The sequence below is a fragment of the Equus caballus genome, chromosome 20, assembly GCF_041296265.1.
Source record: "Equus caballus isolate H_3958 breed thoroughbred chromosome 20, TB-T2T, whole genome shotgun sequence".
Taxonomy (NCBI): Eukaryota; Metazoa; Chordata; class Mammalia; order Perissodactyla; family Equidae; genus Equus; species Equus caballus.
Genome location: NC_091703.1, coordinates 48,543,168 through 48,564,157, shown reverse-complemented (window position 1 = coordinate 48,564,157; position 20,990 = coordinate 48,543,168). Strand labels below are relative to the sequence as shown.

Below are 20,990 nucleotides of genomic sequence, written 5' to 3'. Positions count from 1 at the left end.
ATCAACATTGGTTTAGTTTTTCATGTGCAATATTTTATCTTGGTAAACAAAAATGATAAAAAGAGGCAATAAATTACTAAACTTGGTATGCAAAAAGTAATAGTAATATTAACACTTGCTGTCAGAGGCACTATTTAACCTGTGTTGATGAGGTCACATAAAATCACTGGCCTCTTAAGTTCATTGTTTTTGCTTTCTTTTTAATTCTCTTTGCAGGTAAAGATAAGATTAAAGTGTCTGAGGATGACTTGAAAAAACTCCTTCTGATTAAATGGTGTGTTTTGGAATCCATTCGTTTAAGAGCCCCTGGTATCATTGCTAGAAAAGTGGTGAAGCCGGTTAAAATTCTGGTGAGTTTTTGTTTAGTTTTAAGATAATCAACCTTCTAGGAAATAGCAAAAGTACATATTTTGCCCATATATCATTAGGTAATTCTTTAAGTTCCATTAAGCACTAAGTGACCCTGGAACAGGTTGCTAATAAGAGCTGTGCAGCAACATTTTATTAATATAGATATTTATCTGTTGGTGACTATTTTAGTTAAAACATAATAATAATCATTTAATAATCATTTTGGCTCTGTGATTCTGCATCAGAATTAGTGTAATCCTGTTTCAGTCGAGCAGGTGGTTTGGATAGTCTCTTCTCTGCTGAACCAACCATTGACTGTTCCTGAGCAGCAATAGGTTGAGGAAATTCAGGATGTCAGTAAAGTTCTTTAGGATGACTGCAAGACAATTTCAGGCCACAGATCACAGCTGTGGGAACAGATGGCAGGAGTGCCGTGGATAATAGTGGCTGTTATTAGCAATCAGCAAGTGAGCGAGGGAGAGAGGTCCTTTCTATGGGCAAAGTAGAAGGAAGTTCTCGAGTGCACTATGATAGGTATGCCCATGGCAGACTTTCGGTTCAATATTTGGTGAATCAATCAGGCAGAACCAAGTATTTCTTTCAGAATGGTTTGGCTTGGAGCCTGCATCATCCAGGTAGATCACATTTAGTCAGCCCTCCGCTCCTGCTGGCTTTTTATACACAGATTGACAGTGCTTGCGTTTAACCAGGAAAATTTATAGTGGTAGAACACAAAAAGACAAAAAAATCCAAATTTTATGAAAAGTCGCAACTTGCTAAATCCAAAGGAGATTTAGTTTAACTGATCTTACATAAATTATATATTTATGTATAAATATATATTTTTATAAATTAAATATTTTTTATAAATTAAAAAATATTTTTAAAATATATAAATATATTAACATAAAATTATATGTTTATATATCTTACATAAATTAGTTTTAGTGGGATTTTAACAATTTTTGCTTTTAAATAATCAAATTATTAATTACTTTAAACTATGAGTATAAAAGAGCATGCTTTGAGAGGAAACAGTGAAACAACTTGGTGCAATTAAGTGGAGCAATGTGTTTATTACTCTGAATATTACTATCATTTTTATTGAAGTTTAGGTCTTATTTATATTCTGGCTGGTAGATAATTAGCTGAATTGCAGAATAGGTATTTGTCTGCCAGTGAGTATCTTGATTGTTACTTTAAGCATACAGATCCTATACATGTTTTGTTAGATTTATACCTAAATAGTTCAGTTATTTGGGGGCTTTTGTAAATGATATTTTTAAAAATTTGGATTCTCCATCTGTATTTTGACCTTGTATCTTCAGCTTTAATAAACCTAGTTATTGGTCCTAAGAGTGTCTTTGTAGGTTCCTTAGGAGTTTCTATGGAGACAATATTGTAATTTCTTCCTTTCCTATCTGCATGCTTTTTATTTCTTTTTCTTGCCTTATTGCACTGGCTCTGACTTCCAGTGCTATGTTGACTAACAATGGTGACAGCAGATGTCCTTGCCTTGTTCCTGATCTTAAGGGGAAAGTGTTTAGTCTTTCACTAAGTATGACGTTAGCTGTAAGTTTTTGGTAGATACTCCTTATCACGTTGAGGAAATTCACCTCTATTTCTAACTTGCTGGTAATTCTCATCATGATAATTTAATCATGGGTGTTGGATTTTTGTCTAATTCTTTTTCTGCATCAATTGGTATAATCATATACTTTTTCTCCTTTAATCTCTTGATGTGGTGGATTTCATATACTGGTTTTTGAATGTTGTACCAGCCTTTCATACCATGAATAAATCTCATTTGATCATGGTGTATAATTCTTTTCATATGTTGTTAGATTTATTTTGCTAATATTTTCTTGAGGACTTTTGCATCCAAGTTCATGCAAGATATTGGTCTCAGTTTTCTTGTGTTTTCGTACTATTTTTGTCTGGTTTCTATATCATGACAGTCTCTTAAAAGGCGTTTTATGTTTGTCCTGTCCTCTTCTCATAAGCACTCAGATTCCCCTTTTTTCTTCTTTCCTCTCTCCTCCAACCTCCCTTCCTCCCTTCTTTCTCTCTCTCTCTCTTCTTCCTTCCTTCCTTCCTTTCTTTGTTTCTTTCACATTTATTTACTTGTGAAAGGCAGTAGAGAAAAAATCTGCATATGATTCCCCTCTTCTTCTTCCTTAATTCTTTTCTTTTCCTCTAATTTTCTCTTTCTAATCTAATTCTTCAAGTTCTTTTACCCTGAAATCTCTCTCCATTAAAATTGCCATTTCACCTCTACAAATTATGCCCATGCCCAAAACAGAGAGAAAAAACTATAAAGATCCTTATATCTAAATTATTGTAGATATTCTTTTTCCTGTTGCTTTTGCATCTTTTTCTCTCTCTCTCAGCTTCAGCATGGCTTACGGAGCTTCAAAACATTCTGTCTTGGGCTTCTCTGACCAGTCGTTCTGCTGCCACATATATGGCAGCTTTCCATGCCCCTTCTCAAACCCAACATCTGACTTGTGCTATTTCATTAGCTAAATACATGAGACCATCACAGGATAGTTTTATAACAAAAAAAAATTTTAATTTGTTACAAAGATAGATTTTCTTCCCAGACCCAAATAAAAACCTTTCTGCACATGCCACTTTCGAACCAACGTAATGCACTTCTGCGTCTGCGTTCTTTTTGGCTTCTGCTATCCTGACCTTCAGTACAGTCTTACGTCACTTAATGATGGGGATGCGTTCTGAGAAACGTGTCATTAGGCAATGACATCATTGTGCAAACATCATAGCATGTACTTACACAAGTCTAGATGGTACAGCCTACTACACACCTAGGCTATATGGTACTGATTTAACGGGACCACCTACATATACATGGTCTGTTGTTGGCCGAAATGTTGTTAAGGGGTGCATGACTGTGTTCTTATGCTGTTCATTTATCTTTTTTTGCTTGATTATACTTACACCCCAGTACTTCTCCCTTCAAATAGATGCTCCCTTTTCCTTACTGTTCTCTTGTCACACTGTAGTCATCCCCTTCCTTTTCCTTTATCTTTTACTGTACTATCACCTGAAGTCTATCTTCTTTGCCCCCTCTTTTTTCCCTTCTAGTAGTGCTTTTCCACTGGGTAGATGTTAGTTTCATGGTTTTTTTCATTTTAGGACCCTTGAAGATGAGTCAGTTGATTTCTCCCTTCCTTGTTTTTATTTTACCATAAGGTGTTGGCACAAAGGTATTTGTTTTGCACCATAAAATTTCTAGGCAACTCACTTGTTTGCTGGTCAAGTTGCAACATTGCTTGATGCAGTCACTCTACATTTCACCCCCCCATACACCACCTGAAACACTTCTCTATCCTTAAGCAAGTAACTCTTGGGGGAGCTTTTAACTGCATATCCTTCTCAGGACTGTGTTCCACCACAAGGCCTTGTAACTTTTGTTGGGGCTATTAATACCTCATATTTCTTCAAAGGTAATTTTTACTTATTTCAACAGCTTTACCAAAAGAAACACCCATGCTGAAACCATGCACACACATATACATTCGGGCATATACAACCTGCCACGACCGCTTAACTGTACACAATTATCTAACATGCTCTTTGTGTGCCATCAATACAGAAACGTATGTTTCATTGTAGTGTAAATCCATCATTTAAAGAAAATTTTTAACACTATTCTTCACATTTCTTGCATCTAGAGAATTTTCATATTTATTTCAATGGCCACATCATTGTACATTGAGTTGGTAGCTTAAATATGTATTTCCTGATGCTTGAGAATTTAGATTGTTTTCCTTTGTGGCTATTTTAATGTGGTAGTTATTTGTATCTTTGTGCATAGTACATTTTCTTTTTTATTTTTTAAATTTTATTTATTTATTTATTTTTTGAGGAGGATTAGCCCTGAGCTAACTACTGCCAATCTTCCTCTTTTTCCTGAGGAAGACTTTCCCTGAGCTAACATTCATGCCCATCTTCCTGTATTTTATACATGGGATGCCTACCACAGCATGGCTTTTGCCAAGCAGTGCCGTGTCTGCACCTGGGATCTGAACCCGTGAAACTCAGGCTGCCAAGAAATGAAACATGCAAATTTAACTGCTGCGCCACCAGGCTGGCCCCATATTTTCTTTTTTAATGATTACCTTTGAATTATGTTTTAACAGTTGATTACTGGTCCAAGGGTATAAACACATTTGTTCACTGCTTATAATCCTCTTACAAAACTTATGGATTCCCAGTAAAATTTTTTTAATTAAAAATAATAGATATCCAAAATAATTTAATGAATTATAAACAAAAGATTAATAGTGGGGCTGGCCCGGTAGCACAGTGGTTAAGTTTGTGCGCTCTGCTTTGGCGGCCCAGGGTTCACGGGTTCAAATCCCAGGTGTGGACCAACATACTACCTATCAAGCAATGCTGAGGTGATGTCCCACATACAAAATAGAGGAAGATTGGCAACAGATGTTAGCTCAGAGCCAATCTTCCTCACCAAAAAAAAAAGTTAATAGTCTCTTACTTCCACTCACTTTCTTCCTAGAGGACATGAGGCCCAGATGTATCCAGGCTCCTTCCAAGCCCTAGCAGCTGGTTATGGCTATCCTAGTGGTAGAAACATATGCTCAGGCTGCCATCTACTAAGTTCTATCATTTCCTTTCATTATTTTTCACAATATTTTAAATATTTGTAATATTTAATATTTGTTTCCTGTACTTATTATCTCTTTTATAAATAAACACAGCCTTTTGTCTTAGGAGGTCTGGACTAATCCCTGTGAAGTTCTCCCAGCAGAATTGAGACTTTAAATTTAAAAATAACTTGCACAGCTATTATTATAACCATTATTACTATATTATTATAATTATTATTATAACTTGCTTTTTCTTATTATTACATAAGTAAAACATGGTAATTAGAGAAAAAACAGAGACCATAAAAAGAAACTGAAAGAAGAAATTAAAAATTGCTGAAAATCTTGCAAGTCAAAGATAACCACTATGAATATTTTGGTATTATAATTTCATTCTTTTTTTTTCCTGTAGTATGTGCATTTTAAAAACACTAAATTGGGGTCATACTATGCTAATTTTCTCATAGCTTCTTTTTATTTTATTTAATAATATCACAAATAGTTTTCTATATCAATAAAAGACATCTGCACCATTTTGAATTGCAGCATAATAATCTAATATATGGACATATTATAAATTTTTGAATCAGTTCTCTATTCTTGAACATGTATGTGGCTTCCAGTTTTTCACTATTATAAACGGTGTGAAGATTAACATCCTTACAGCTAAATCTCTGTGTACATTACTAATTATTTCCTTCGTATAAATTCACACAACTTGGTGCTTTTAAACTTTGTGTATTTTCTAAAACAGTTGAAATGTCTTTGCTGAATGGACTAACGTGTTTCTAGGAATTCGGATTATAAAAAACATTTCATGTGTGATCATCTGTGTCAAGTAGTGACAGGCTCATATTTTCTCTCCTGTCAGATAACCAGTCGAGGTTCCTTGCTATGAATGCTAGAAGTATTTCCCATTGCGCTTCCCTAATGTAGTCTAAACAGGGTATCATTGCTTATTTCTGCTTCTGTAACCATTCCATTCCATATTTTTTAGAATACATTAAAATGGTTAAACACTATCTACTTTCTTTGATTTACTCCATTCCTTCTTTCTCTTTATTATACCACCTTTCCAAACTCTTAAACTTCTCCCTGTACTCTCTTTTCAAGATTTCATATTTTTAGTACAAAGTTACTCTGCAAGAATACCAAGGAAAGAGTAAACAAGGAAGTGTTGGAAAATATGAATAATTAAGGAATATTAATTACCTTCTTAAAGTATTAAAACATGTTATAAAACTAAAGCAATTAAAACAGCAGGGTAGTGGTATCAGATCAGACGTTCAGATCAATACGCCAGACTCGATAGGCAACAAAGAAACAAACCTCCTTGTCCATAGGAATTTAATATAGTATAAATGAATCATTGTAAGTCAATGAAGGGGGAAGGATTAACATATGGTTTGGGGTGACTGGCTAAAAGTGGGTATAGTTTTTAATTTCTGGAGTAGCTGTTCTCAAACTCTCTGGTCTCAGGATCCCTTTCTACTCTTCAGAATTATTAAAAATCCCAAAGAAATTTTGTCTATGTGAGTTATATCCATCAATATTCTATATTAGAAACTAAAGCTGAGAAATTATTAAAATATTTATTTAGGAAGTCATTTAAAAAATAGTGAGAAACCTATTACATGTTAAAGTAATAGCATGGTTTTATGAAACATAACTATATTTCTCAACACATAAAAATTGTAGAAGATGATGGTTCCTTTGGATGTTAGTCCCCTATCTGTCCCCTTGCTAGCAAGCTGTAATAAAAACCCTTTCTCTCCTACCACCTTGCCTCTCGACTGTTGGCTTGTCTGGCAGTGAGTAGAGGAATCCCTTCTTTTGGCAGTAACAAATTTGGTGACCCAGATGGGACTTTAAGTCTTGCTCACAGCCAGTCGACCTTGGATGGGCGACCTGTTGGATAAGCCCCTAGCAACTGTTGAGGCTGCCTTTGTCTCAGGGATCTGCCCATCCTGCTCTCCTGTACTGATGCTGGCTGCCTCCTAACGCTGCCTGTGGTAGGAAGACAAATGGCTACATCTGATGAGTCCACAGGCTCAGTCAGTAATAGGGTGTAGCGTCAGGGGCACCCAAGAAATCCCTTCCTCTCCATCTGGAGTCCTTCCATTCATGGCAGGACCATCTGGGTGTGCATTCAGAGTGGGAGTAGTTGTAGGGCTTTTTACCCCAAATCTGGGAACTAGTTCACTGGTGTCTGGTTTTCTGTGTCTGTGTCTGTGTTGGTAAACAGCTCCAGGATCAGACATCTTTTGGGTGCGTGACCTCATTAAAACATGCCTGTGCCGAAAATTGTCTATCTCATCAGGATCATGTGTTAGAGGCCCCACTGGTAAGATTTTTTTTGCTGAGTTAAAGTCCCAAGGCTGGGATTGTGGGTTTAAGGGAGGCAATACAAAAGAGTTACAGCCCCTGGGGAACTCAAATGATTGGGTTAGAGTCACTAGCTCTGGGTTAGAGTCCCAGAATATTGGATTTCGGTGTCTCTTCCTGTTGTCTATGTCTGACTGTTTTATTTGTTAAAATTGGCTGTCTGGGGACCGAGTTTCTCAGTGATCATAACAAATTCTCTTTAGAAATTACGTTGTTTGTTATGGCCACTTTGGGAAAAGCACCCTAAAATAGGGATAATTGTAAATAGCTGGCAAGATAAACTGGGATAATTTAAAATTACAGTGGGTATTTTGGTCTCTTTTTGAGCCTCAAAACCAAGGAACAAGGAAAAGTCTTTAATCCCTAAAGAGTCAAGGGCTCCACCTTTTGACCCAAAGTTTCCAGAAGCTGTAATTGTTTACAGACAACAGCAGAATCTTACCAAGCTTATTTTGTATCCTGAGGGTTTGGCTTGGTAATTGTCAGGTTGGGGGACGGTTGTGGGGGGGGGGGAGGTGTCCCAAAACTGCAATGGGACAGAAAAATGCGGTTGCACTCCATTCTGCGGTCAGAGATGGTTGGACAGAAATGCAGGTTGCACACCTGTTTGTGGCTAAGGGTCCTACCAAACTGCTGTCAGCCTCAGGGAAATTACATTGGCCTTAAGAAGAAAGCCTTGGCTTGGCCTTCATTGTGAAGGTCTTGGTTTCAGGGATACCTGAAAATTTTTGTGATTTGGTACTGGCTGCAGGATAAATATACTTTTGACTGGCCAGGTCTAAATTCTGAAACAATGGGAAGTGGAAATTCAAGCCCCACCTGTAGCCCCTTAGGCTGTATTTTCCCAAATTGGGTGACTTTTAGCTACAAGTACATAGTATGAGCTACTGGGTACTCATTGGTTTATAGATCCTTCCCCTCCCGGAGATGGTCACTCTGTCTTTTGTGTCCTTTGTCATAAAAAGGAAAAACTATAGAGCAAGATGTAGGCATCTCCATAAGCCTGTTATCTGGGTGAGCCTGCAGTAAACATTGCTGTAGGGCCCACCTATGGAGTCTGTGCATAAGGTGGGAGCTGTTGCTAAGGGACATCTTGGAAGCCGAAAAAGGCAGCAAAATTGGTGGGCACAGGTCAAGCAGTAAAGAGGCATTAGGGTGCTCACCACCTCAAGAAGACTTTCATGATAGGATAAGTTGGCCACAGAACAGGGTAGATGATGACAGGTCCTCCACCAACATCAAGAAAATGTCTGGGCAACAAAATACTCTATAAAGCACACATGATCCCTAACCCCACGGCTCCTCCCTCCTAGGGATTAATCTGGCTCCAAGAGACCCAAGGCTTAGCTAAAGCTCTTAACGTGCATATAAGATGAGGTTTTTTCTTTTATCTTGCTCTATGTCTTAAGAGCTTGGCTTTGTGACCTTTCTGGTCTCTGCCATCTGGAGGGTGCAGATACCAGCATGTATCTTGGTGGCCAGTCAAATAGACTGGGGTTCCGAGACGCACTCTGTTTGTCTGGCTGTGTCAGCTCTCAGAGGAGTTTGTCATAAGGGGTCCCAAGTGCTTTCATGAACGGCCTTTGTCATCTCACTGTTCGTTGCTTGTTCACTAACTGCCTTGCAATGAAGGTCTTTGCTTTATTAGACTATTTTTGGGAGTGACCTTTCTGGATCTTGTGAGGGCTGCTTCTTTTGCACTCTCTTTTGGGGACGCCTCTTGCATCCATGGTTAGGCCATAAAAAAGGCTTATTTGTTTGCATTACTGGTAAGATCCTACTCATCACTGTGCCAGATGATGGATCGCTTAAATTAGAAAAACTAAATTGGAAAAAATTTTTAGAGAGGTCTCATCATAATTGTTTTGTTCGTACCTATGAAAAGACCAAATTAAAAAGGAAATACAAACAAGAATAATGAGTAGACTTAAGACCCTGACTCAGGCTACAATTAAATTGAGATATTGAGACATTAGAAACTGATAAGGCAAATATGGCCTGGAAACTCCATCTTGAAGAGAACTTGACTGCTTTCTCTGTGCCTTTATGACGTAAATTTTCTACTCCCATCTTCTCTAGGACCTTACTGCCGTTCTTTGAAATGCAGATGTTTCTCATAAACTAGGAAGCTTTGTATTGCACCTGATTCATAAAACATTAATAGAAGCTATATGTCTCCCTGTGTGCTCATGCATGTCTATATCTATGTTATATGTCTGTGATATTTTACCTCCAGATGGTATGGCCAAAATTAAGAGCTCTATTTAATTGGCTTTAAGTAAGAGCTTACATAAATTATTTCTAAATGTAGCAGAAACTAACTCACATGTCTTTCAAGTTAACATGATGTGAAATGTTGGTAAATAAAAGCTTATTTAAGCTTGTTGGTTTGATTAAAATAGGCATGTCCTCAGAGTTACCAGAATTGGATATGATGCAGACATACAGCCTAGGTTTACTAGTCAAATAAGCTCATGTTGTCCCTATTATAAATTTGTCAGCAAAATAATAGCTTAGAATGATAACTGATTTTGTCTGATGTCTCAAAGTCTTTATAGGCAATCTAAGTAATTATTGGAAACAGTTAAACTAAATAAATTTTAAGAGGGTAAAAGTTTTTGGTGAAACTTTTCAACAATGATTCTGTGTTACAACGTAAGTACTTAAAACAACCTAAGATGATGGCTAACTGCTTTAGCATCACATTTTTCCTGAGTAATCTAAGTATTACTGTTACAGACGAATGGTCTAGATGTAAGTGAGGTAAAAGTGTAGAGAGAAACATTTAACAATAATTATGCTTTATGACATTAAGTTCCCTGAGTAATCTAAATATTACTGATACAAATGGTCTAGATGTAAGTGAGGTAAAAGTGTAGAGATAAACATTTAACAATAATTATGGTTTATGACAAGTACTTAACATAGCTTCCAGAATCTCTTTGGTAACTTGAAACATTGAAGTTTTGCTAGGCTAAAATGAATGATAAAACAATTCATTGGATATCTGGGTCATTTTCAAATAGGATAAAATACTGAAAGATTATCACTAAACATGTCTAAGTTTATCTACTTTTATCTTCTTATTACAAAGAAAGTAAAAGGTGTTTGGGTCTATTAGTAAATATGTCTTGTATTTTATTAAAAATACTATGGTGTAGCATGTTTCTAGAAATTATGATAAGCGTGTAGAATGCTAATATAAAATACAGTTCATACTTGTTTACTTTTTAGTTTTCACTAAGGTCTGTAAGGGTTAAAAATTCTAATTAATATATATAATTAAAGCTACTAAAAATTAATAAGGAAAATATCTTTGTATTCAAGGAAAGTAAGATACATGTTTTCAGTAAAGAAGGTATAAAGAAAAAAATGTGGAAGAATAGCATCATTTTAAATTTTTGCAAATTTATCTAATGCCTTGCTAATTGAAGACATCTGGATTTCTACATAAGTGTCTGTAGTCAATCTGTTGTGATATAATGTTTCCCATTGATGGAAATGAGGAAAATCCAGCTTCCCACAGACGTGTAACTGGAAAAGAAGGAGTATTTCATTAGCTTTTCAGCTATTTGTGGCTGTTCTTTGATACTACACTGAAACTCAACAGTGGTAATTTCTCAAAGGTTTGTTGCAATCTGAAAATATATCAATGAATTTTTTGCTCCGTTACATTAAAATACTCTAGTCTATCCTATACTTTGAATGAATCTCTTACCCAGGAATGATTTTTGACCTGACAGCTCCTCTGAAAGGTTTTGGGGACTCCCGGAAGTCCCTAAACCACTTGTGAGAGCCACAGTTGTAGAGAGAAGAGGGCTGCCTAAGCTTTGGGTTCATCAGCAAAACCACGAAACAGGTGAACAGATTTGAATGCAGCGTATCAAATATAACACGTCTTCTGTTTTTAAGTATAACCTAAATTAAATGTAAACCAAATATTGGGAATAAATGTCAATGTAAATGCAACACAAGGGTAAATAATTTTAATACTTAAAAGATTCACAGATCAGTAGATAAAGCACTAGTATTACATAAGTTAATGAGGACAGGACATGAGCACAAAAGTGTATAGAAAAAATAACAACATGGAAAATGCTAAACAAAGACATAACATTTTAAGTAGAAATCAAAAATAACCTATTAAAAATGTCAGATTAGCAGATAAGAGGGCAATGAAATTGACACTCATAAATTGTAATTAGAAACATTTGCTACAAAACTTGAGGAAACAATCGAGCAACATGTATTAATAGCCTTAAAAATATCTATGTCCTATGTCTTCTGAACACCTGTGTTAAAAGATTTTAGGGGCCAGCCCCATGGCCAAGTGGTTAAGTTCACACACTCCACTTCTGTGGGCCAGGGTTCGTCGGTTCAGATCCTGGGCGTGGACCTGGCATCGCTCATCAAGCCGTGTTGTGTTGGCAGCATCCCACATAGAAGAACTAGAATGAGTCAGAATTAGGATATACTACTATGTACTGGGGCTTTGGGGAGAAAAAAAAAAAAGAGGAAGATTGGCAACAGATATTAGTTCAGAGCCAATCTTCAAAAAAAAAGTGTAAAAAAAAGATTTATATTGAAAAATGCTTTGTGGAAGAAGATGCTCATGATGGCACTATTTATTATAGAAAAAATAGAGAATTGTTAAATTGATTGTGGTTTAATTTACCCGATGAAAGATTAAACAGCCATTGGAGAGAAAATTGCTCACAATGAGTATACAATAAAAAGAAAAAAATACTTATGCTATAATGTTAAGTGAACAAAGTAAGGTTCAAAAATTGATTATTCAATAGGATAAAAATTATGATTAACAGCTATAACAAAAGAGCTAAACTAATGTTAGTTAAAAGTGCTGGAGGGAAGTCTAGCCAATTGATGACTGTCTTTTGTTGTCAACACTCTGGTTGTTTCCTTTTCTAGTTTTTTCTATTTTTCTGAATATTCCAAAATTTTTATAGGGAACAGTGTTTTGTTTGTTTGTTTGTTTTTTATTAAGGTTATGAAAGTTAACATCCTTGTGAAATTACAGTTGTACATCATTATTAGTCATGTTGTAGGTACACCACTTCACCCCTAGTGCCCTCCCCCCACCCTCCTTTCCCCTGGCAACCACCAATCAGTTCTCTTTGTCCATGTGTTAACTACCACCTATGAGTGGAGTCATATAGAGTTCGTCTTTCTCTGTCTGGCTTATTTCACTCAACATAATACCCTCAAGGTCTATCCATGTTGTTGTGAATGGGATGACTTTGTCCTTTTTTATGGCTGAGTAGTATTCCATTGTATATATATACCACATCTTCTTTATCCAATCATCAGTTGCTGGGCACTTAGGTTGGTTCCATGACTTGGCTATTGTGAATAATGCTGTGATGAACATAGGGGTGCATGGAACTTTTGGAATTGCTGATTTCGGGTTCTTAGGATAGATATCCAGTAGTGGGATGGCTGGGTCATAAGGTATTTCTATTTTTAACTTTTTGAGGAATCTCCATACTGTTTTCCATAGTGGCTGCACCAGTTTGCATTCCCACCAACAGTGTATGAGGGTTCCCTTTTCTCCACAGCCTCTCCAACATTTGTCAGTCTTGGTTTCGGATATTTTTGCCATTCTAACAGGTGTAAGGTGATATCTTAGTGTAGTTTTGATTTGCATTTCCCTGGATGATTAGTGATGATGAGCATCTTTTCATTGTCTATTGGCCATCCATATATCTTCTTTGGAGAAATGTCTGTTCATGTCCCCTGCTATAGGGAACAGTTTTTTATCATACACAAGAGTATACTCTTTAATTTTTAAAGTATTATTTTTTAACCACTGACACCAGCCAAGCTCCTGGCCAAGAGCTAGGAGAGAAGGCCTGTGCTTTGGACCTCCTAGGATAGATGCTTTGCCTTTATGCAAAACCTCCTTTCTCTTCAAGATTCTACATTCCTTGCACCCACTTTGTTCTCAGCATCGTTCTTGAGTTACAGCAAAAAGTCCTGCCTTTTCTTCCTTCTTTAAGAAAGTCCCATCTCCAGACTAGCAGAAGAAGCTCGTTTGGCCTTACAGTATCCCTGTTCAATTCTGCCTGCATGAGAGATGCAGTTACTGTGCGTGTAGAAGTTATGACTTCCCTTTGCCAGTGATCTGTGTTCCGGTCCTATGGCTGTTTTGTCTCCCTCTTGATCTTTCTTTTTGTCATGTAAACAATGACAGGGACTATTTAGACTGGGCTTGATGATGTCCATCTGCTCAGAGGGTTCCTTTGATACAGCCAGCTCTCGCATTCCTTTATGCCATTCATCAGCCTGGCATTCGCTGCTGCAACAGGAACTTCTTTCTGGTCTCCTCTCTGTTGCTGACATTAATGCTGTTACTGAGGCCCCACTTGAAGTCTTCCTCTACTCGCCTGCTTTGTAGGCTGCAGCAGTCAGCAGTCTCCAAGTAGGATCCTAGATCAACAGCCACTGAAGAGGACTATGGGGTGGGGAGGGGAAGGACAGCAATTGCCCTGACTGGAGGCCTGTCCCACGGCTGCCCTCAGTCCTGCCGCCTAACGTATCAGGGCCCTCCCCAGCTGATTTCGGAGCTCCCGCTTCAGTTCCAGCAGAGGTAGAACGAACACACAGGATTGGGATCTCACAAGTCTCTTTCCACTTTAAAAATGGTAAGAGGGCACCAGCAGAAGCCTCGCTCTCTTCCCGGTTCTGGGTCTGACCCCTCCAGCAATCCTGGTACTGAAATTACCAAACTCAAGCAATACACAGCTCCCATTGGGGCTGACAGGGGTTCTCCTGGATTAAAGATGATGACCACTCTCCATGCCCCCCCTTCCTGCTACCATAAAAAGACATGTTTTTAATTGTGAGGTGCTAATGTTCTAGATACATGAACTTAAAGTGTTTTGCAGATATCCTGAGGACATTTCACAATTAATGCAGAGTTAAATAGATGTGGCTTCCAGTGATTGGCAGTGGGAGTTAATAATAATGTGTCTTCTCCTCGTTAAAGTAGGTAGCTACCTAGTGGTCACACACCATGGGAGAGCTCTTTTGTCCTGTGATTGCTGAACATGGTGAAGTGAGGGTGATTTTGTGAAGCGGTTTTTAGTTCTTGGTATAGTTTATATATCATAAAAATCCAATATAACGTGGATGGGGAAGGTAAGGCAGACTCTGCTACTTGAAGTATCACACTGCTTATCCTCAGTCCCACAACCATCGTGACCTCAAACAAATCCAGCCAAGTAAATGCACAACACTTGCTTTTTCCTCTGCCTTCCTAACCAGTTGTCTTCATATTCTTTCTGCTCTAACAGCTGCTACTGGAGTGAAACAAAAAAGAATCCACTGCCCTGCCCTGACACTATCGGGAGTGTTCCCAGGGACAGGACATCCATAGCTCCATCCAATATAGGACATCAAAACATCCCACCCACACCACTGCTGCAAATCCCCAAACCGAGCATAAACAGTGCATTCCAGTGGATTCATACTAATTTCTAAAGTTATCACATTTATCTAATATTTTTCCCCATGTAACCAAACATATATGTACCTGTAACTAATTATCAGAATTAGAAATCAGCCATTGCCTAAGATGGAAAATAGAAACAGTCCATCCAGGAAGGAGTTAGATTTTCTTGCCATTGATTATAAAACGTATATGTCTTCTTTGCCATATAATTATAGCATTATTTTTAATGACCCCCCACTCTCTTTAAAGCAGATTTCAAAAAATGACTTGGAACTGATTTTTCTATCCTAGAATTACACTGTTCCTTCTGGTGACTTGTTGGTGTTGTCTCCATTTTGGCTACATAGAAACGCAAAGCATTTTCCTGAACCTGAATCGTTCAAACCTGTAAGTTATCTCTTTCAATATACATTGTCCTTTAATTTTAATTTGTTTTTATGCCAGGGGTATGAATTCATAAACTAACTAGGACTATATTATTAAGCAGCCATATCTCTCTAGGAACAAAGGCTACAAAGTACAGATTAGATTTGTAATATAGATAGTATAACGCTTATGATCAGATAGAAAAGTTTTTGGAATAAGCTTCACCAACTTTAAAATAAATTTTTATCTGAAACCAGCAGGGCGTGTTAAAGTAAATATGCCTGGTCCTGATAGAAGATTTATTCCATGTTCTTCAGGCAGTTGCTTCTGTTAATTGGTTTCCAAGGAGTACAAAAAAACAAAAATGAAGCAAATTAAAACTGTGTCCTGATCGTTCTTAGAATTGGCAAGTTACAAGCTTGAATAGAATTTTAAGAGGTCGTTTAGTCCATTCCCTGCCTTTAGGTAAAACTGTCAAAAATGGCATCCAGATAGATTCCTTCTACATCCCAAGCTTTCTGCAACAAGCAAGGCTGTCAGTGTCTTGTTACTAAACTTATTACCAAGGGCAAATTTATAATGGAGCCTGAGGCCTTATTATAAATATTCTTCCTCTTCTGAGGTCAATTCTGTGGTTGATTTACGTTATCATTTACATTTACCACTTAACAGAATTCTTTTTAAACCTTTTTATTTATTAGTTCACGTTCCAAAAACACAATTGTGTCTGATATTAATAACAGGTTGGAAAAAATTACCAACAACACTGCAACTTTATATGTGAGGATTAGCTGTACAAGGTCATTTTTAGCCTAGAGAAATAAAGTTAAGCTTATTTATATAAGGCTGATTTGGAAAAAAGAATGCTTTCTTCCCACAGGAACGTTGGAAAAAGGCAGATTTAGAGAAGCATGCTTTCTTGGACTACTTCATGGCATTTGGAAGAGGGAGGTACCAGTGTCCTGGAAGGTCAGTGAGACAGCGGGGCCACATTTATCCAGAAAGTCTGCAGAAAGATGCTGGCTCGGGGGGAGAAAGCTGTGGCTTAGTCCCTCTTTTCTTTATTATCAAAGTTTAGAGAAATCCAGGAAGCCAGCTTTTGTTTGGTTGGCCAGTTGTATTGTGTGATGTCTTTGCAGGAATGTCTAAAGTAGCTTCTGATAGGAGACCTCTTAAAAAATATCACAGTTGCAGCTGCCAGATGAAAACAGCACTTATGTTTAAAATGCTCAGCTTTCATATAATTTGAAGTGGTTTGAGTTCTACCTTTTTTAAAGATAAAGATAGAAATATAATACCTCTTTAACTACATTATTGTGGACATTTGCTGGGATTATAGAACATCTTTAGCTTGGAGCATCACAGCAGCTTACTAGATGGTTTTTGTTTATTGGGTTATTTTGGATCTATAAAAATTTTCCTTTGGTACCTTTTATAATTAAATTAATCTGGCACCCAGGACTCCCCTTGGGTGTGATGCTCTGTTCTAGGGCAAGTGTACTTCATTTAATGAAAGATATTTAATGTTTATTCATTCAATCAGAAACTGTTTTTGAACATCTCACCTGTGCCAGGCCCTCTGCTAAGCATCTGAGATCGAGCACTGAGGACAATGGACATGGTCCCGTACTTCATAAAACTTACCGTCTACATTAAATAAGTCGCATTTCTTCACTGGTGATGATTCTGTGGGAGAAATGTTCATACCTGTTTGTAACAAAATCTCATTCAGTGAATGTCCAAGTCATTTAAAAATCTTATTTTGGAAAAATTGTAGCTTCTTAACTGAAGAAATCAATCGTCTTCATTGTTTGAACAGTAATACCAATCCATCTTTGCAATTATGACTTACTCCACAGCATCCATTCTGCCCCTCCTTTGTTTTATGTTTTGTAGTATCAGTATGCTTTTAGTAATTTTCACCTCCCCCAAAATGGTTTTAATTAGTCTTAGCCAACCATGGGAATTCTATCTTCCTTTTTAGAATTTATTCTAGGAGTCTGAAGGTAAGCATATTAGTGCCTATAATTTCCCTGGAGACAACTGTTTGTCCAGGGGTAGGTAGTTGACCTAAACTGACCAATCAGACTGAAAGGACTTTTCTTCCACGGTTAGGAGAGAGGCTCATTCTGTCCTCTCCCACTGAATATGGACAAGAAAGCAGGTGGCCCCAGTTGTTACTCACAGTGAGTTCAAGCAGAATAAGCCTTATGATGGTGCAGAGTTTGTGGACAGCAGAGCAGAGATATGGAAAGAACCTGGGCCATGTGATGTCACTGTGTCAGTGAATCATTGGTTTTGAGGCACTCTTCTACATCCTGTTATGTTAGATTTTAAGTGTCATTATTTTTTAAGACAGTTTGAGTTGGACATTCCATTGTTTAGAGCTGAAGGCATGCTGCCATACCCACCAAAAAACTCCAAAGTTAAACATTGTAATTGAGTGTCAGATACTTTAGGGGCATAGGACAACAAACAAAAACAATAATAACAACAAAAACCCATCATGCTCATCCTGTCTCTCATATTACTTTGACTTCAGGGAACCAGTTCGTAAACCAGTAACACATTTATTATTTTTGTCTCCTATGAAAGTATCAATGTTCTAAGAGCAGCTCTTCTAAAAACAATAGATGTTCCTTTTTTCAGGTCCCTTTACATATGTTCCCAATAGCAGCTAAAGAGTTTATTATAACCATCTTTGAGCTAAGAGTATTTTTTTTTTTTTAAGATTTTTTTATTTTTTCCTTTTTCTCCCCAACGCCCCCGGGTACATAGTTGTGTATTCTTTGTTGTGGGTTCTTCTAGTTGTGGCATGTGGGATGCTGCCTCAGAGTGGTCTGATGAGCAGTGCCATGTCCGCGCCCAGGATTCGAACCAACGAAACACTGGGCCGCCTGCAGCGGAGCGCGTGAACTTAACCACTCGGCCACGGGGCCAGCCCCTGAGCTAAGAGTATTTTAAACCAAGAACTGAAGTACTTTGCAGTGAAGCATGTAGTATGGGCCAATGGTCAAGGGTTAACTAATGACTGTTGTTTCTAGGAGGGGCTGTTATGACATTACTGTATCTTTTGATGCTGATAGACATTTGCTTGAGTTTGACAGTAAAGTTTACAATAGAAGGGAACCATGACATTTCAACTCCATCAATAGCATCTTATTTATACAGAAACTGTACATTTTTTAATGGACTGGGCTCTTACTATATGGAAGGCAGTGTCCTGGGGACTGCAGGAGCTTCGGGTTAGAGTAAGACATGTTCTCAGCCCTCAGGAGATGATATCTAGGAGAAGGCAAGGAGGATAACAAGTTCATAAATAAAGGCAAGGAATGCAGGATGAGAGATGCCTGAGCACCACACTGTAGAGATTTAAGAGAGAGGGTTCGTCTGGTGAGGGTGATCTTAGATTTCCTGGGGAAAGTGGCCTTTGAAGGGCTGAATGAACTTCCAGACTTAGGAAATAGAGTGAGCAAGAGGTCATTAAGTACAGGAGTATGTAGGTTAGGGGGTCATGGTTTTCCTGCTATTGGAACCAGATCACAGGTACTGGTGGGAAGTAAGACTGAAAAGGTACATTAGCCCAATTGGGAAGGCCCCTTAATACCTGGTTTAGGAGTTGGCTCGCAGCTCCCAAGGCACTAAGTGTGAAAAGGTGTAGGGTAGAGTGGATTCGAGTGGGGCATAATTTAGGTTATATGGTCATGCTAATATTCCATGTGAGACATATGGAGTAGTAAAATCTACCAGATATGGAAAATAATTAGAGGGAGGATTTGAGGAAGACTGTGGCTTTGAATCTAGGTAACTGGAAGAGATGGAGGCAATAGAGAAATCAGGAGTGGGACCAAGTTTGGGGACAAGATGTTGCTTTTCTTTGAAAACTTTTGAATTTGAAGTATAGCAAAATGTGTTCATATAACCAAAATCCATAAGTTAAACATGAATGTCGAATAAATATGACTTAATAAACATAAATCTCCTTAGTCTAGTTTTCTATTAACGTTCTATTTTTAAAAGTCTTTAATTTTTCTTTAGTTATTTAGTTATTTATTTTAAACAGCCAACTCATAAAACATTTTGTTTTTAAAGACAGACAAAACAGAAAATTGTTCAGGAAAGTGAATGACTTCATCTGGACAATGTATACCAAGATAGATCTTTGCACTAGAAATTTAATCCCACAAACCCTTAGTATAATCTCCAGAAAACTGCATCCATTCTTAGTTTGTATGCCAGGAGCCAACTTATTTTCTCATGCACCAAACACTCAGTGAGTCAGAGAAAGTTGCCTGAAAGTAGCTAACGATCCAAGATCGTCATGAACACAGTCTTGTGGCCTCACAGCTGTCACCTCTTGGAGTTCAGGCCACTGAGGCAGTATGAGAGCCCCTCTCACAACTAACACAGAAAGTTATGACAAATTTACTAAATAAGTACTCAGCGCTGCCATCAGCTGCCAACCAAAAATCAGAATGGAAGAACTGTGGTGCCTCTTCCAAACGGTGGGAGTTCTGAAAATACATTTGGAGGAGGAAGGCCTTGCTGGGCACTACGCTGTAACTGGGAAGCTCCTGGGGCCACACAGGAAGGGAACTCTTCCCGGTAATTCCATTGCTGGAGAAGTCTGGTAGTTTTGCAGAAAAACTGACAGGAGGAAGCAGCATGAACTACTAGACTTCTTCAGTAATGGTAGCATTCAAAATGAAGAGCCTCATTATAGTGGACATTCTCCTCTTCGACTATGAATTTAAATGGAGGAGTTGGACAGGGGCTCTCTAGTGTTGAGTGGGTCTCTGAGAGTTGATGATCTGAGCAGAAAAGGATGTGCTTGCTATACCACACCCTGGAATGTACACCAGAGCCAAGAGCCGTGAGTTTTTTTGGTTCCCATCCCTGCAAGAGCATGCCTGGTTAGCTGTATCATTGTGCTAATTGATATGGGTAAATTCCAGTGGAAAACAATAGCCCTGATCTGTGGCAAGATAACCCCGCTTACAAAGGCACGCTTGGATAAGAAGAGGGTGTAAGAAGACTAAGGTTGCAGTACTTGAGAAATGGAAACGAAGCATAGATTCCTCGGAAATAGAAATGGTGATTTCTACTTGTTTGTACACACAAAGTCATAAACTTGTCTTGAATTACTAATGAAAATCAAACAGATATTGGAAAATTAATTCAAACGTAGGTCCAGCTGATAGTAGATTAGTAATATTATTATTCAACCTAACGAATATCTCTTGAGCACCTAGTATGAATGTGATTATTCTTGTATTCAATAAATATTTATCGAGTATATGCTACATGTCAGGGTAGGGATCTAGGAGTTACCTTGAAAAACAAAATAATGGATGAAGCCCCTTTCCTCAAGGACCTTATAGTCTAACTCAAGTCACTTTATTAAACAACAGGGAGATTCAAAGGCACATAAACACTCCTGAATAGCTTATAATGTGGTTGGGAGATTAGACATAGCAACATGAGAAACAAGCCCTGCTTAACAGCACCGGATGGCTCTTGAGAAATGCCAGATGACTCATATACATCATAACTGCAGTCAGCGTTCAGGGGAAGGGGCATTAGAAAAGGCTGTAGGAACGAGATGAGAATAATCAGTAAACAGCCTGGAAGAAAGCACACCTTCCCCAGGGGCAGTGATATCAAACTTTGAGGGGAGAAACAAATTAAGTGCTCAGAGGTATGTGACGTACCTGCATGCTACTGATAGCAAGGCAACCATATATTTAGTGTTTGTGAAGCTCTGGGCACAGTTGTTTCTATATGCT

The 20,990-nt window shown here is 37.9% G+C and overlaps 1 protein-coding gene across 4 annotated transcripts in view; it reads left to right on the top strand.

Annotated features, from left to right (window-relative positions):
- The window catches only part of CYP39A1 (cytochrome P450 family 39 subfamily A member 1), a 93,352-nt gene that overhangs the window by 56,329 nt on the left and 16,033 nt on the right, over positions 1 to 20,990 (top strand). The window contains exons 8-12 of one of the 4 annotated variants that reach the window (XM_070245643.1): positions 217 to 350; positions 7,228 to 7,326; positions 15,130 to 15,225; positions 16,085 to 16,173; positions 16,748 to 16,775. In XM_070245643.1, coding sequence (XP_070101744.1) covers positions 217 to 350; positions 7,228 to 7,326; positions 15,130 to 15,225; positions 16,085 to 16,173; positions 16,748 to 16,760 — 431 coding nt within the window. In that variant the 3' untranslated portion in view covers positions 16,761 to 16,775. Of the gene's footprint in view, positions 1 to 216; positions 351 to 7,227; positions 7,327 to 15,129; positions 15,226 to 16,084; positions 16,174 to 16,747; positions 19,183 to 20,990 lie in introns of those variants that run through there. The other 3 variants (XM_014734472.3, XM_070245644.1, XM_001498174.5) reach the window with 3 other exon arrangements.